The sequence below is a fragment of the Oncorhynchus clarkii genome, chromosome 2 (assembly GCF_045791955.1).
Source record: "Oncorhynchus clarkii lewisi isolate Uvic-CL-2024 chromosome 2, UVic_Ocla_1.0, whole genome shotgun sequence".
Lineage (NCBI taxonomy): Eukaryota > Metazoa > Chordata > Actinopteri > Salmoniformes > Salmonidae > Oncorhynchus > Oncorhynchus clarkii.
This window is the reverse complement of record NC_092148.1, coordinates 88989987-89007919: the sequence shown is the minus strand read 5'-3', so window position 1 is coordinate 89007919 and position 17933 is coordinate 88989987. Positions and strand designations below refer to the sequence as shown.

Sequence of the window (17933 nt, the reverse complement as noted above, 5' to 3'; positions counted from 1 at the left end):
TATAGATGCATATAATAGAGATTTTCATTATTAATATTTTCACTTTGAATGAAGTTAGTGTCTAAAGAAAATAAGCATAGCAGCTTCTTAATACAAAACTGTTCTTTATTGTACTGAAAAGTGAGATATAACCAACAACAGCCAATAATACTGGATTTCCTCCTCAGATATATCCACAGTTCCAGTCTGTCGTGAACCTTATTCACAAAACTGCACTGCCAAAAAAACAAATTGTATAATACCTCATGTTTAAGCCATTTTGTTCACAGACTAAGGGAACCAAAAACACAATGGAAAGCAAACAATGGAAAATTCAACCACTGGAGGTGCTATTGAGAAAGAGAGAGAGGGGGGGAGAGGTTGGTATTGAGAGAAAGGGAGAGAGAGAAGTTGCTATTGAGAGAGAGAGGTTGCTATTATGAGAGAGCAAGAGAGAGAGAGAAGTTGCTATTGAGAGAGAAAAAGAGAGGTTGCTATTGAGAGAGATAGAGAAGTTGCTATTGAGAGAGCAGGGGTCCATTGTGAACTACTTCTTAAAAGGTATAAAGGTGTTATTTATCATTTAGAGGTAGACACCAATACATATAATAATGCCTGTGTCCCGAATGGCACCCGATTCCCTATATAGTGCACTACCTTTGATCAGGGCCCATAGTAGGGAATAGGATGCCATTTAGGACACACTTTATCAATATCCTTTGACGTCGTTGCTAAAGCTTCATATTATTATGTTTTACTGGCACATGAGAACAGTTTAATTTAATACTTAAAAATGTACATTTAAGATGAGAAACACATGGGAATAGACTACATGGCAAAAAGTATGTGGACACCTGCTCGTCAAACATCTCATTCCAGAATCATGGGCATTAATATGGACTTGGTCCCCCCTTTGCTGCTATAACAGCCTCCACTCTTCGGGGAAGGCTTTCCACTAGATGTTGGAACATTGCTGCGGGGACTTGCTTCCATTCAGCCACAAGAGCATTAGTGAGGTCGGGCACTGATGTTGGGCGATAAGCCTGGCTCGCAGTCGGCATTCCAATTCATCCCAAAGGTGTTCGATGGAGTTGAGGTCAGGGCTCTGTGCAGGCCAGTCAAGTTCTTCCACACCGATCTTGACAAACCATTTCTGTATGGACCTCGCTTTGTGCACGGGGGTATTTGTCATGCTGAAACAGGAAAGGGCCTAACCCAACCTGTTGCCACAAAGTTGGAAGTACAGAATCATCTGGAATGTCATTGTATGCTGTAACGTTAAGTTTTCCCTTCACTGGAACTAAGGGGCCTTTCCCGAACCATGAAAAACCGCCCCAGACCATTATTCCTCCTCCACCAAACTTTAACATTGGCACTATGCATTTGGGTAGGTAGCGTTCTCCTGGCATCCGCTAAACCCAGATTAGTCTGTCAGATTGCCAGATGGTGAAGCGTGATTCATCACTCCAGAGACGAGTTTCCACTGCTCCAGAATCCAATGATGGTGAGATTTACACCACTCCAGCCAACACTTGGCATTGCGCATTGTGATCTTAGGCTTGTGTACGGCAGCTCGGCCATGGAAACCCATTTCATGAAGTTCCCAACGGACAGTTCTTGTGCTTCCGTTGCTTCCAGAGGCAATTTGGAACACGGTAGAGTGTTGCAACCGAGGACAGATGATTTTTACATGCTACGAGCTACAGCACTCGGCGGTCCCGGTCTGTGAGCTTGTGTGGCCTACCACTTCGTGGCTGAGCCCTTGTTGCTCCTAGACGTTTACACTTCACAATAACAACACTTATAGTTGACCGGGGCAGCTCTAGCAGGGCAGAAATATGACAAAATGACTTGTTGGATAGGGGGCATCCTATGACGGTGCCACGTTGAAAGTCACTGAGGTCTTCAGTACGGGCCATTCTTGTGCCAATGTTTGTCTATGGAGATTGCATGGCTGAGTCCTCGATGTTATACACCTGTCAGCAACGGGTGTGGCTGAAATAGCCGAATCCACTAATCTGAAGGGTTGTCCACATACTTTTTTTGCAAACTATGTAGTGTAAACTAGCTCAAGAAGACAATAATGTGGTCAAATACAATTATTACAGTGGTTAGTGTCTAATGCTGCAGTACTGAGTAACAAAGAACTTGAAGACAATAAAGTGGTCAAATACCATTATTATAGTGGTGAATGTCTAATACTATAGTACTGAGGAATCAAGAGCTTGAAAGTGTGTAATACTTGGTCAGCCAACTGTTTTCAAAACTATCTTTTTTAATAACTTCTTAAAACCTCTACAGGATTGGTGGGTGCTTTCTGCATATAACTGCACTGTCCAATTTACAGTAGCTGTTACAGTGAAAGAATACCATGCTAATGTTTAATGAGAGTGCACAGTTATGAACTTGAAAATGTATTAATAAGCCAATTAGGCACATTTGGGCAGTCTTGATACAACATTTTGAACAGAAATGCAATGGTTCATTGGATCAGTCTAAAATGTTGCACATACACTGCTGCCATCTAGTGGCCAACATCTAAATCGCACCTGGGCTGGAATAATACATTATGGCCTTTCTCTTGCATTTCAAAGATGATGGTACAAAAAACAAAAAAAAACGTTTTTTTCTTTGTATTATCTTTTACCAGATCTAATGTGTTATATTCTCCTACATTCATTTCACATTTCCACATGGTATCAAGAATATGCATATCCTTGCTTCAGGTCCTGAGCTACAGGCTTTGGGTATTTCATTTTATGGCGAAAATATAAGATTCTTAACTCTGTAAACACCACGACAGCCATACCAGAGTGCAACGATAGGAAATCACATTGTTCAATTCATCCCTTTCATTTTATGGCACTATTTGTTGGTACAACTGTTCAACATGGTTGTTGAAGCCAGAAAGGACATAGTTCCCCTGGGTATCCCCTAGCCTACAATGTACAGTATGAACCAACACCTTTACTGAAAATTATGTCAACATGAGAATATCAAATTATGAACACTTTAATGTGCAAGGTATGGATATTGGTGATTTGTGTACACGCTCATAATATAGGGAGATGTAATGACCTTTGGCACAAGATTTTAGAAGAAATATGACATTATCAGATAATCTGAAAAGGCCAATTTATATTTTACATAACATAATAGTGATCAATAATATACAAAACAAGTGACTTAAAATGTCTTTGATAAATTCAATAAAATTTACATTTGTAAAAAAAATAAAATAAAATAAAAAAAATCCAAAAAGGAAAGTTGTGAGGACAGAACTTATGAACATTTACGTTTTGGAATAACACAGATATCTTTGCTTCAATAAAAAATATTACTCCTAAGTCAACGATCCTTCAAAAACCATTGTATGTTATCTGGAATCGATCCTGTACCTATCTAACATACCCAGTTTCCTATTTTGTGAAAGAAAACAATACTTGACAAAGATAGATATGGAAAAGTTACACACAAAGTGACAAGACTTTTCCCACTTCCCACTAACCAATTTATGACATCGTCATCATGCATCTCACTGTCGTTTTCCCCCTTCTGGTTTTCATGGGTTTATCTCTTCAATGTCAGTGGTGCTACATTCAAACAGAGTAACCAGCTGCTCTTCGTAATTTGCAATGTTTCTCTTCATGATGTCCATGCAGGGGCCCAGCAACCTCTCAAACGCCTGCACGTCCATAACTGGTCAACACAAGAAGAGAGGTGTCAATACACAGGATGGGAAGCCACAACTAGTAAACACAAGAGGAGAGGTGTCAATACACAGGATGGGAAGCCATAACTAGTAAACACAAGAGGATAGGTGTCAACACACAGGATGGGAAGCCATAACTAGTAAACACAAGAGGAGAGGTGTCAATACACAGGATGGGAAGCCATAACTAGTAAACACAAGAGGATAGGTGTCAACACACAGGATGGGAAGCCACAACTGGTAAACACAAGAGGAGAGGTGTCAGGTGGGAAGCCATAACTAGTAAACACAAGAGGATAGGGTCAGGCCACAACTGGTAAACACAAGAGGAGAGGTGTCAATACACAGGATGGGAGGCCATAACTAGTAAACACAAGAGGAGAGGTGTCAACACCCAGGATGGGAAGCGGTGTGATTGTAAGCAGAGCTGTCCTCACATCACATGTACAGGTCCTAAAAAGGATCCACATGAACAACAACTCCACTTTGTTATCATGTTATAATACCCCTCTATTCCATGCTGTAATGTCAAGTGTTACCATGTCACAACAAGTGAATGGCAGAGAAGGCTTCTGTTGGCTTTTACCTAAATACAGAAGTGCTTCTCTCAAAAGCTGGTGCTTTCACTAAGACAGTTATATCATGGACTGAAACAGGAAGTCAAACAGAACATACGGTGTAGTGAATGCTATACCTAAACACTTGACACTTCCCACAGCATAAGCTGAAGCAGCTCTGGGTTTGTTGGTGACGAGGGCCAGTTCTCCAAAGTACTGCCCCCTGGAGCATGTAGCTATATCCACATCCTCTTGGTCCTTTTTCGTCTAGAGAGAAGACATAAGAAAAGCAACATAAACAACATTAAATCCCACAAATCTGTCCAAAGTAAACATTTATTTTGATGGTGCATACATGACCTACTTTTATTTTATTTTTTAAATCATCACAGAACAATGTAAAACTTACCCTGGTTCTCTTCATGGTGATTCTAACTTGACCAGATTCAACTATATAAAAACAATCTGCTAGATCGCCCTGTAACAGAATATACAGGATTATGTTCAAATTTGAGAATAACAAATACATAACAAAGAATGACTGAAAGAAGTCCGTTCTAGTTAGGGAACATTTAACACGAACATAACATACATGATGCATACAAATGGTGGAATCATGTAGAACGAATACCTGAGAGATAATCTGTTCTCCATCGCAGAAGGCTCTAGAAGACAACACATCCACCACCTTCATTCTCTCTGAAAGCTGTGGGGGAAAAAAGTGGGTTTGAGATTGGTTTCAAATTGGTTTAAAATGGATCAGTTGGTTTTACTTTAAAATACACTTTCGATTCTACTGGTAAAGAGAAAGAAAGTAGCAAAGTCTCAGACCTGCCGTCTTGCCAACTCCTATGGACATTGTCATGCTAAACAACCATAGGAGTTGGCTAAACAGCACAAACAGGTCTCGGACCAGGCTATACATAACAAACATCTATACTGTACCTCTAATGATGTTAACAGTGGAAGTGATTCAATGAACTCCTCGTACAGTCTCCTCTTCAACGCGTTGTTCTTCACGATGATCCTCCTGAATGTCAGACGATCCTGCAGACAACAGAGGATCAATCATTTCTAATGGTAGGATAAAAACAACAGAGTATCAATCATTTCTAATGGTAGGATAAAAACAACAGAGTATCAATCATTTCTAATGGTAGGATTTCTAATGGTAGGATGAAAACAGAGTAGATCAATCATTTCTAATGGTAAGATGAAAACAACAGAGTATATCAATAATTTCTAATGGTAAGATGAAAACAACAAGAGTATATCAATAATTTGTAATGGTAAGATGAAAACAACAAGAGTATATCAATCATTTCTAATGGTAGGATAAAAACAACAGAGTATCAATCATTTCTAATGGTAGGATTTCTAATGGTAGGATGAAAACAGAGTAGATCAATCATTTCTAATGGTAGGATAAAAACAACAAGAGTAGATCAATCATTTCTAATGGTAGGATAAAAACAACAAGAGTAGATCAATCATTTCTAATGGTAAGATGAAAACAACAGAGTATATCAATAATTTCTAATGGTAAGATGAAAACAACAAGAGTATATCAATAATTTCTAATGGTAAGATGAAAACAACAAGAGTATATCAATAATTTCTAATGGTAAGATAAAAAAAACAAGAGTAGATCAATAATTTCTAATGGTAGGATAAAACAACAAGAGTAGAACAATCATTTCTAATGGTAAGATGAAAACAACAGAGTATATCAATCATTTCTAATGGTAAGATGAAAACAACATTTCTAATGGTAGGATGAAAACAACATTTCTAATGGTAGGATGAAAACAACATTTCTAATGGTAGGATGAAAACAACAAGTCATGTCGATGACTGGCATTGGTGAAAGATACACTGAGTTTACCAAACATTAGGAACACATTCCTAATATTGAGTTGCATGAGGGTCATGGACCCTACAAGGTGTTGAAGGCGTTCCACAGGGATGCTGGCCCATGTTGACTCCAATGCTTCCCACAGTTGTGTCAAGTTGGCTGGATGTCCTTTGGGTGGTGGACCATTCTTGATACACACGGGAAACTGTTGAGCGTGAAAAACCCAGCAACGTTGCAGTTCTTCACACAAAATGGTGCGCCTGACACCTACTACCATACGCCATTCAAAGGCACTTAAAAACTTTGTTTTTTCCACTCAAACTCTGATTGACACATATACACAATACATGACTCAACGGTCTCAAGACTTAAAACTCCTTCTTTAACCTGTCCCCTCCTTTTCATCTACACTGATTGAAGCAGATTTAACAAGTTACATCAATAAGGGACAATAGCTTTCACCTGGATTCACCTGGTCAGTCTGTGTCATGGAAAGATTCATGTTTTGTGTCTCAGTGTATATTCAAGACACACACCGTCAAACAACTTGTGATTGTTTTGTTTACTAGTACAGTACTCCATTACCACTCCTAGAGTATCTATAAACATTTTGTCCCTGTGTCCAACATAATATTGTCCAGCAGAGGGAGCTTTATCATTAAACACATGTCATGATTTCTCACAAAAAAAACAGCAGAAGTATTATTATATCATGTCATTAAATATCACGGTCTGTGAGCATCTGGGAAAGGACACATGTGCTGCTCATGTACAGTTCAATGCTCTCCGCTCAGAGAGTACAGATTCTAGGAAGCACTTTGTACAAAACAGTTATTTTACCTCACTGAGCTTTCTCAGCTGTTTCTCCACAACTAAATACATAGAGGCAGAATTCTGGCTATGTACCCACCTGAGCATAATGTACCTATAAGCAACTTACAACAGAGGGAGTCCATATAAAGTGAACGTGATCCCTGACACATTGACAACTGAGCCATTCATCACGGTGTCAGTTTCTCCCCGAAAACTGTCAGCCACCTGCTACCCCATAATAGAATATGCACGGTTCAGTACTGTCTGGCACTGCATGTACTATGACAAAGAGTTTAGGGAACAGAAGAGCATCCACTCACCAGGCACCAGAGGGCTCCGGGCGAGGTGGAGATGATGGTAGCAGCCCTGGGGGTGTTGTACATCAGGGCCAGCTCCCCAAAGCTCCCCTTGTTATCATAGGCTCCCACGGTCTTCTCTACACCATCAACCCTCATATAGATGTCAAAGGTCCCTCTGAGAGAGAGAGAGAGATATGGAGAAGGAAGAGAGAGATTTGGAGAAGGAAGAGAGAGAGATATGGAGAAGGAAGAGAGAGAGAGAGATATGGAGAAGGAAGAGGGAGCGAGAGAGAGAGTACGAGACAGAGAGAGAGAGAGAGAGAGAGTACGAGAGAGAGATATGGAGAAGGAAGAGAGAGAGATATGGAGAAGGAAGAGAGAGAGAGAGAGAGAGAGAGAGAGAGAGAGAGAGAGAGAGAGAAGGAAGAGAGTAAGAGAAAAATATATGGAAAGGAAAGAGAGAGCGAGACGGAGGGGGAGAGAGATGGAGGGGGAAGAGGGAGAGGGAGAGAGATGGAGGGGAAGAGGGAGAGAGAAAGATGGAAAGGGAGAGTGAGAGAGATGGAGGGGAAGAGGGAGAGAGATGGAGATTAAGAGGGAGAGAGAGAGAAATGGAGGGGGAAGAGGGAGAGAGAGAGAAATGGAGGGGGAAGAGGGAGAGAGAGAGTACGAGACAGAGAGAGAGAGAGAGAGAGAGAGATGGAGGGGAAGAGGGAGAGAGAGATATGGAGGGGTAGGGAGAGAGAGAGATGGAGGGGAAGGGAGAGAGAGAAATGGAGGGGAAGAGGGAGAGAGAGAGAGAGCGCGAGATGGAGAGAGCCAGTTGGATCATATAACAGTCCTTTCAAGACAACTACTGTGATCTTTATTGGACCTTGTTTTGACCAGGTTAGTCTCATTGAGATTAACAAATCTCTTTTACAAGAGAGACCTGGCCAAAATAGCAGCGCACAAGGTTTCAAACCATTTACAACATAAAGCACAAAGCTCTACAGTTTAAAATATACATTTACACACTGAGCACAAGATGGTTTGGGGAAGTGTGGTGCAACTAGCACTTCTCCATCATAGTGTTTACCCTAGCTGAAATGATTAACTGAAAGGAAACTATTGCCAAATACACTGTGATGTAATGTAGCAAATTTGGGAAGTAACCCCGGCCGGCTGACAGTCCAGTATGAAGGAAGCTAGTAGTTTCGCAAGCCAATGCTAACTAGCGTTAGCACAATAACTGGAAGTCTATGAGTATCTGCTAGCATGCTAAACTATCTCTAACTTCCTTCCTACTGGACCCAGAGACATAAAGTCTAATCTGAAGTAGATAAAGGGTATCATTGCTAACATCCCAAAGTATCCCATTTAACCGTTGAGCCAAGAGATCTAAACCTCTTGACGAGGTTGCTGCTACAGCAGGTCAGGGTTTACCTTTCAATGACGTAGAAGTTGTCGCCATCGTCGTCTTCATCTATGATGTGTTCTCCTACTTCAAGGAACTTCTCAAACATGGCGTCCAGTACTTGGGAAAATTGTTCCTGTGATATTGGGAAAACAAACAAACAAATAACAATATCAAACTGAAACAAAGCCTTGTGGATTATATTAAACTAGAAGTATATTCAATTAGAAAACCAACATTGTATTGGGTATTTGTTACAGTAAGGCCACATTACCCACTACATATGCCACAGCATCATCACAGTACAATATGTAGGATAAATGAACACTTGAACTTGATTCCTCTCTACATTCTGTTACAGTATTTCAAAATATCTAGCAAAAAAAAAATCCCACAGTGCACCGGGCCATGACAAAGTTACAGGCCCCGGGCTACGGTCTGTAATTTTTTCTGTGTACAGTTAGTGTGTGTGTGCATACATGTGCCAATGTGTGTGTGTGTGTGTGTGTGTGTGTGTGTGTGTGTGTGTGTGTGTGTGTGTGTGCAGAGTACGTCAGTTCATTGAATAACAGCAGCCAGTGGGTGGAGGGGCAGAGAGGCCCACTTAAGCCTAAAATGAAGGAATATTTCTTCAGTTTACCGGGTCCAGGTTTTTGAACAGCAGAATGTCTCTGCAAGCCTCCTGTAGTCTCTGTCTCTGTTCGTCTGTTTTAGGATGGGTGACCTGGGAAAACACACACGCCACTTGCGTTATTCACAGAGAGACATTAAGAGAGGAAACGTCATGAACATGATGCCACCGTAACTCATTCATACCCCGTGCACTTCCTCCAATACCAAGTACAATATCAAGTGGAATCCAGATCCTGTATCCTGTAGTTCTTCTGTAATTCTTTTCATTTGAACAGTAGCACTATTTTTGAAGTGGTACAGTCACTCCTCTGTCACTCCTCTGTCACTCCTCTGTCTGTCTGGGCCATCTTACCCTCTGTTCTTTGTCTTCCTCGTCTTCATCAGGGTTGAACGCCTCGGCACAAACTGTGTGATAGAAGAGATGAATGAAAGTTAGTGCAAGACATTCACATTCACTTAAAATACAACACAGTAAAGCAGAAATGTTAAACGACATAGTCATACAAATGGTAAACAAAACAATCTAAGATAGTCCATGTTAAAGATCCACGACTATATGGGGGGAGAGTGAGATTCTGGGAGTTTTAACAGGATTTCTACCATGATCCCACTTATCCCAGTCATATAAACAACTGTCTAATTGTGCTGAGATTAAGAGTCTTTGTGATATACTTAACACCACACCATTGTTTTTAAAAAAAAGGTTTCATCAACGTGACATTTGTATAAACATCTAGATATGATCTCCTTCCTGTAAACTTACTCAATGCTCCGTGACATCACAGGGAGATTCAGTAGGACATGTTTAAGCCTCACACTTTAAAACAGATCAGAAAGAGTTTTTATACCCAACTGAACCAGAGCTCAGTCCTTCTACTTGTGAATGACAAAGCACATATCTATTGTTTACACGTAGCCTATATTGTATTTGGCGACTAGACCTTAATTATACTTTTCCATTCGAAAGGAATCACACTATAATTTTTTATTATGTAAAATAAATATGTTTTTTTTATATACAGTCTGAAGACTTTTTTTTGCAATGTCTGGACAGCACTGACCGTACTTCTCCTGTACCATACAAAAACTACACAGGTATCTTGACCCCAACCTCCCCTGAAGACCTCTTACACTCCCTTACTGCTGGCATGAGTCAGTATGGTTGACCAGCCCATCAGAGAGGCCAGTGAGCACAGCGGTCAGTATGGTTGACCAGCCCATCAGAGAGGCCAGTGAGCGCAGCGGTCAGTATGGTTGACCAGCCCATCAGAGAGGCCAGTGAGCGCAGCGGTCAGTATGGTTGACCAGCCCATCAGAGAGGCCAGTGAGCTGTATAAGATCCTCGACTGACTGACTGACTGACTGACTGACTGTCTGTCTGTCTGTCTGTCTGTCTGTCTGTCTGTCTGTCTGTATAACCTCAACCTCCCACACAGGAGACTAGGATAGATCCTCATCTCAACACTGTATGTCTGTCTGTCTGTCTAACCTCATCCTCCCACACAGGAGACTAGGATAGATCCTCATCTCAACACTGCCTGTCTGTCTGTCTGTCTGTCTGTATAACCTCAACCTCCCACACAGGAGACTAGGATAGATCCTCATCTCAACACTGTCCTCCTGCACCTGGTTTGAACTCATGTCACCCTACATCATCCACTGATGCATTTCCTTCCTGTTCTTCGCTAATGGAAGATAGAGATGAATTACCACCGTTGTCTCTACTGTAAGCAGAGGCCAAATGAAACACCGTGGAGAAACAGTTATGATTAATGACCTCCGTGTTTTAATGCCTCACATTTTTCCATATCAGTTATATATATAAAACATAAAGTGCAGCCTGACTGTTAGTGTAACTTCAAAAGGTATCCTTGATAAGAGATTTAACGGTTTGTTTTATAGGTAGACTGCTGACTGAATGACTACTGACTGAATGACTGCTGACTGAATGACTGCTGACTGAATGACTGCTGACTGAATGACTGCTGACTGCTGACTGAATGACTGCTGACTGAAGACTGAATGACTGCTGACTGAACGAAGAGGCCAGACAGAGTTAGTGCTGTACTGTATAAGACTGTGAAGATTCCTGGTAAAAGCATGTCAGTTATTGAAATGGTGGCAAGTGGTTCTACAAACAGACAATGGGGTGCTGACTGAATGACTGCTGACTGAATGACTGCTGACTGAATGACTGCTGACTGAATGACTGCATGACTGCTGACTGAATGACTGCATGACTGCTGACTGAATGACTGCATGACTGCTGACTGAATGACTGCTGACTGAATGACTGCTGACTGAATGACCTCTCTGGGAATGGGTATCTCCCGGTTGAGAAGCTAAACCTACTACAGCAAAAGGCTTTTGTTCCAGCCCAGTAGTAATACACCTGCAGTGGTGTAAAGTACTTCAGTAAAAATACTTTAAAGTACTTCTTAAGTAGTTTTTGTTGGGTATCTGTACTTTACTTTACTATTTATATGTTTGACAACTTTTACTTCACTACATTCCTAAAGAAAATAATGTACACTACTGTTCAAAAGTTTGGGGTCACTTAGAAATGTCCTTTTTAAAAAAAAGAAAAGCACATTTTTGTCCATTAAAAAAACATCAAATTCATCAGAAATACAGTGTAGACATTGTTAATGTTGTAAATGACTATTGTAGCTAGAAACGGCTGATTTGTTATGGAATATCTACATAGGCGTAGAGAGGCCCATTATCAGCAACCATCACTCCTGTGTTCCAATGGCACGTTGTGTTAGCTAAAATAATAAAATAAATACAATAAATAATAATAAATACAATAAAACTGGCCTTCTTTAGACTAGTTGAGTATGTGGAGCATCAGCATTTCTGAAACTCGTCAGTCTATTCTTGTTCTGAGAAATGAAGGCCATTTCATGTGAGAAATTGCCAAGAAACTGAAGATCTCGTACTCAACTGGCAGCTTCATTAAATAGTACCCGCAAAACACCAGTCTCAACGTCAACAGTGAAGAGGCGACTCCGGGATGCTGGCCTTCTAGACAGAGTTGCAAATAAAAAGAAAAGATTAAGATTGGCAAAAGAACACAGACTCTGGAAAGAGGAACTCTGCCAAGAAGGCCAGTCACCTCTTCACGTTGAGACTGGTGTTTTGCGGGTACTATTTAATGAAGCTGCCAGTTGAGGACTTGTGAGGCGTCTGTTTCTCAAACTGTGCTGGTTAGAGCCAGTTTGAGCTGTTCTGTACACAGAGTTGTACGAGATCTTCAGTTTCTTGGCAATTTCTCACACGGAATGGCCTTCATTTCTCAGAACAAGACTAGACTGACAGTTTTAGAAAAAAAGGTATTGTTTCTGGCCATTTTGAGCCGGTAATCGAACCCACAAATGCTGATGCTCCAGATACTCAACGAGTCTAAAGAAGGCCAGTTTTATTGCTTCTTTAATCAGAACAACAATTTTCAGCTAACATAATTGCAAAAGGGTTTTCTAATGATCAATTAGCCTTTTAAAATGATAAACTTGGATTAGCTTGAAAATAAAGGAGAGCCTCACACTCTAGGAGCTCAAATGCAAAAATGTAATGTCCAACGTTTCGACAGCCAAGCTGTCTTCATCTGTGGAAGACAGCCTGGCTGTCGAAATGACGGTTCTCCTTTATTCTCATGTTTTCCACTTGGATTAGCTAACAAAACGTGCCACTGGAACACAGGAGTGATGGTTGCTGATAATGGGCCTCTGTACGCCTATGTAGATATTCCATTAAAAACCTGCCGTTTCCAGCTACAATAGTCATTTACAACATTAACCATGTCTACACTGTGTTTCTGATCAATTTGATGTTATTTTAATGGACAAAAAATGTGCTTAAGTATATTTTAGCAATTACATTTATTTTTGATACTTAAGTATATTTAAAACCAAATACTTTTACGCTTTTACTCAAGTAGTATTTTATTGGGTAACTTTCACTTAAGTCATTTTCTATTACTGTATCTCTACTTGTACACAAGTACGACAATTGGGTACTTTTTCCACCACTGCACACCTGACATAACAACAGATGTAACACACTCACCTGATGCTCTTCTAATGAATCGACTCATCACTGGAGCTGAAATAAGAGGAAAGCAAAATGTTAGGTGATCATATAGGATTCATTTGGGGATTCATATCAGATTCATATCAGATTCATATCAGATTCATATAGGATTCATATAGGATTCATATTGGGGATTCATATCAGATTCATATCAGATTCATATCAGATTCATATAGGATTCATTTGGGGATTCGTATTGGATTCAAATCGGATTCATATCGGATTACATCCCGTTAAGGCCAAAGAAAGAAAGAGGACTTCCAATATTGCAGTGATATCATACAGAGGAACGGATCAACGCAGCGATATCATACAGAGGAACGGATCAACGCAGCGATATCATACAGAGGAACGGATCAACGCAGCGATATCATACAGAGGAACGGATCAACGCAGCGATATCATACAGAGGAACGGATCAACGCAGCGATATCATACAGAGGAACGGATCAACGCAGCGATATCATACAGAGGAACGGATCAACGCAGCGATATCATACAGAGGAACGGCTCAACGCAGTGATATCATACAGAGGAACGGATCAACGCAGCGATATCATACAGAGGAATGGATCAACGCAGTGATATCATACAGAGGAATGGATCAACGATGTGATATCATACAGAGGAATGGATCAACGCAGTGATATCATACAGAGGAACGGATCAACGCAGGCAACTGAATAATGGGTGAAAAGGACATTTGATCCACTGGGGATTGTTATAACAACATGCTAATAACAGATGTAACCTAATGCTTTAATGCATATCCTCTCTCTTTGATAACGTCATCAAACCAGGTAAACCATAACTGCTATTGGTCAATATTGCCCATGCAGAGCTAACATGGCTGCCGTAGAATTGGTGGTGTTATGTAAATGCATCGTAACACTTCAAACGGCACAAACTCCCTCTACTATATCTTTGGCTCTACATAAAACCAGGTATGCACGCACCCTTTGCTGAGCTAAAACTCCTAACAGGGAACAGCTGCTGAGTCCTTTGAATTGCATTTTGCTTCTCTGAACAAAATTTAATTGAGAATGAATTTAAAGCGTCAATGAACCAAAGCAATTTAAAACACTTTGCACTAGAACAATACCTCCACATGAAAAATACATTAGGTAAGAGGTCTCATCTCATCCATGAATACCTAGTTAGCCAGCCTCTCTCTCTCTTCCCCTCTCTCTCTCTCATCTAAATATAATTATGAGCCGAGGGCCTGGGTTGGTTGTGTTGTGTAAGGGGGAATTATAGGTCCTCTCACGGGCCATGAAAAGTGCAGTCAAGGCTTGCCAGTAACAGGAAGATTAAATGCACCTGACTGCACCGGTCCTGAAACAACCATCTCTCAGGGTTTGTACCATAGCTACATTACTAATTGTTTATAAAATAATAATCAGACGCAGACACGTGATGGGTTGAAGCGAGATGGAACTCAGTCTGTGATGAGCTCAGACTGTTTACTTTAGATTCACTGACTACGGAAACCCAGGAGGCACAACTTCCCACAATACCATATGCATGTCGCACCAACATACATTTACAAAGGCATCGCTGTATGTCAGAGATAATCAACTAGTTTCAGCCACAAGCCAATTTTTTTTTAAGTGGTTGGTCAGGGGGACGGAACATATTTACAAATAATTTATAGGACTGCAAATTGACCGCAAGAAGCCCAAACAGATATAATATTTGACTAAAACATAATCATTTCAGACTTTGCTTACATTTGTATACGATATCACATATCTCTCTATTATACATGGGAATACTTTGGACCAAAGATTTCCAAAATTAAAATCACTTGGAGCTGATTCGCTGGTGTTTTCACAGTCTTTTATGTCCAACAATAAAACAAAAATATATTTATTTTTTTGCTCAGAAAACTTGGGGGGGGGGGCAAATAAAACCATCCGCGGGCCACCAAGTGGGGAACCCTGACATGTGTTGTCGTCACACTATTATAACAAACTGGAACGGAACATTGTGGTGATACTGTGTCAGGGCCAAGGGCTCATGGGAGTAATGTGACATTGGCTGCATGTAGCATTTCTGCATCAGCCAAGGTCTTATCTTCTCTCTTCTAGTCTATTCTATTCTATTCCATCTGCAAGCAGTAATCGTGCATGGAGCTTGTTCTATTCCATCTGCAAGCAGTAATCGTGCATGGGGCTTGTTCTATTCCATCTGCAAGCAGTAATCGTGCATGGGGCTTGTTCTATTCCATCTGCAAGCAGTAATCGTGCATGGGGCTTGTTCTATTCCATCTGCAAGCAGTAATCGTGCATGGAGCTTGTTCTATTCCATCTGCAAGCAGTAATCGTGCATGGGGCTTGTTCTATTCCATCTGCAAGCAGTAATCGTGCATGGAGCTTGTTCTATTCCATCTGCAAGCAGTAATCGTGCATGGGGCTTGTTCTATTCCATCTGCAAGCAGTAATCGTGCATGGAGCTTGTTCTATTCCATCTGCAAGCAGTAATCGTGCATGGGGCTTGTTCTATTCCATCTGCAAGCAGTAATCGTGCATGGGGCTTGTTCTATTCCATCTGCAAGCAGTAATCGTGCATGGGGCTTGTTCCATATTCTATATACATGTGTCACATAAAATGTACAAACAGAGAATGTAGGCCAAGGCCTGTTGCAGCCTTGCCTGACGTTCCACTGCTCTACTGTTCGCTTCAGCCTGAGACTGCCATCACAGAAGTCGTTTGTAGTGAAGTAAAAAATGAGGGGGCGTTGTACAAAACAAAGTAATCAGCGATTGGATCATCTCTAACCAATCAGATTATCAAAGCCAATGTTGAATCTTCAAAACATCACTTTACCCATGTGTGTTATTTTCTGGCTCTGGTCCAACCCATTGGTTTCGGAGACCAATCAGACGGTCTAGAATGGATTTTCATTCCAGGAATCTTCAAAGAGATACTCAGATCCCCAATCAATTAGGGGGTTCGATTGATCTGGCCCGGGCTACACCGAGCTATGGCCCATCACGTCATCGCGAAAGTGGGGAGGGAACGAGCCTTTCTCAAATCAAACAATAATCTGCACCACTCCACCATGTTGTCAACAAGGCAGCGTGGGGCATTGTTCAGAAAAATATATTTATTTTCCTTAAAATAAAATGTTAGAATTTTCAAACTATATACATTTCATTGAGAAGGCAGATAATGCGTTTTTATCAAAAGCAATCACTTTTGCATGTGAAAACAAAGAATCCTACTCATTACTACACGTGCATAATTACATCACTTTTGTTTTGACACGGACAGAGCCGGACACCACCTGGTTCGCGCCCGGGAGGCAACCTGGCTCGCGCCCGAGAGGCAACCTGGTTCCAAATTGAATGCAATCAACTTTCAGCCGGTGCAAAACACACCTACACGGGCGACCAGGCGAGATTAATCGCACCCCCTCATTGGGGAGAAGAAACTAACGTCCGTGGGCGTGACGTAACGTTTGGCCAGAGGAAGGAGTTTGGGTAGCCAGGCAAATTGCAGCCCTGGGTGGCCTATCCTCCTAATAGCAGGCATCCAGACTTCCTCTTCAGTCAGGCTCCACAACCACTGAGTAATGGAATGCTAACCTGTCACAAACACTCCTCCACCCCCAACTGCTTTACTTTCAGACCTACAGAGCTGTACAATGCCAATAACATACTGTTGCATTTGAAATGTAAAGGCCTATGCGATTCTTATCACGAGGACTGTATAGGCTCTTGTTCCCTCTGTAGTAACTTGGCCTACAAGCACTGTATAGCCCTAATGATGTCAAATGAAATCAGGATACGCTGTCGGTTAGAGATCAAAGGCTACACAGCTATACTGTATGTTCATTAGTATGCACATCAATCAGCCACCATGGCATGACCATATATGGGCAATACCAGCCCAGACAAAATAAATGCCATGGTGTTAGAATGTGGCAAGCAATTGCTAATCACACACCACTGGCTATATTCTCTCTAGGAGGCAAACATATTGCAAATGTAGGATTCCATTCCAATATTCCATTGGCTGCAGAATATAATATACACATGATTATTATTCTTTACCAATGAATTCCTCTTCGTCACTCTCCTCTTCCTCTCCATTTTCAGAATCGATCTGCATGGCTTCGTCGTTGAAATTGACCGCTTTCCCACTGGGTCGCGAAGCCGAATGTTGGTCATTGCCGAACGCGGCCCCGGTAGTCTCACTGTCCTTCAGTTGGGTGAAATACTGCAACGCGAACTCGAGCAAATCTCCCGGCTGATTCCGTAACACTTCCACGGTAAAGCTCTGCAACAGCTCCGTCAATCCTTCAGGAATTTCTATACTCATTCCTGATGTCAAATCTATGAGAAATACGAAATAAAATGTATAATTAATGTGCTTCCCAAATAACGAAATAATTCTATTTAATTATGAATACAAGAGACTGGAAAAAGTGAAACGAAAAATGAAAAACGCTTAATTGCCCGGTGAATGTTTTATAATCCACGTGCAATGTAGAGAATCCTTTCAGTATGTTGAATGAAAATGGCATCTTTTGCTGCTCTCACTGGCTACAGGAAACCCACGCACGTGACCCGAGAAACCATGGCAACCACCC

The 17933-nt window shown here is 41.2% G+C and overlaps 1 protein-coding gene across 1 annotated transcript; it reads right to left on the bottom strand.

The window, feature by feature from the left end:
- Positions 1-87: 87 nt before the first annotated feature.
- On the bottom strand, positions 88-17846 carry LOC139376038 (cAMP-dependent protein kinase type II-beta regulatory subunit-like). The gene is made up of 11 exons (XM_071118138.1): positions 17395-17846; positions 13313-13348; positions 9597-9649; positions 9252-9335; positions 8641-8747; positions 7237-7390; positions 5194-5295; positions 4880-4954; positions 4658-4726; positions 4386-4515; positions 88-3678 (listed from the first exon to the last, which is right to left on the bottom strand). The coding sequence occupies exons 1-11, from the start codon at positions 17660-17662 to the stop codon at positions 3542-3544; spliced, it is 1215 nt and encodes a 404-aa protein (XP_070974239.1). The 5' UTR covers positions 17663-17846; the 3' UTR covers positions 88-3541.
- Positions 17847-17933: the final 87 nt, after the last annotated feature.

Coding starts and splice junctions, on each gene's coding strand:
- LOC139376038 (XM_071118138.1), bottom strand. CDS start 17,662: ATGAGTATAGAAATTCCTGAAGGATTGACGGAGCTGTTGCAGAGCTTT. Junction 13,349..17,394: donor TGACGAAGAGGAATTCATTG/GTAAAGAATAAT, acceptor CTCTTATTTCAG/CTCCAGTGATGAGTCGATTC. Junction 9,336..9,596: donor AGGAAGACAAAGAACAGAGG/GTAAGATGGCCC, acceptor GTGTTTTCCCAG/GTCACCCATCCTAAAACAGA.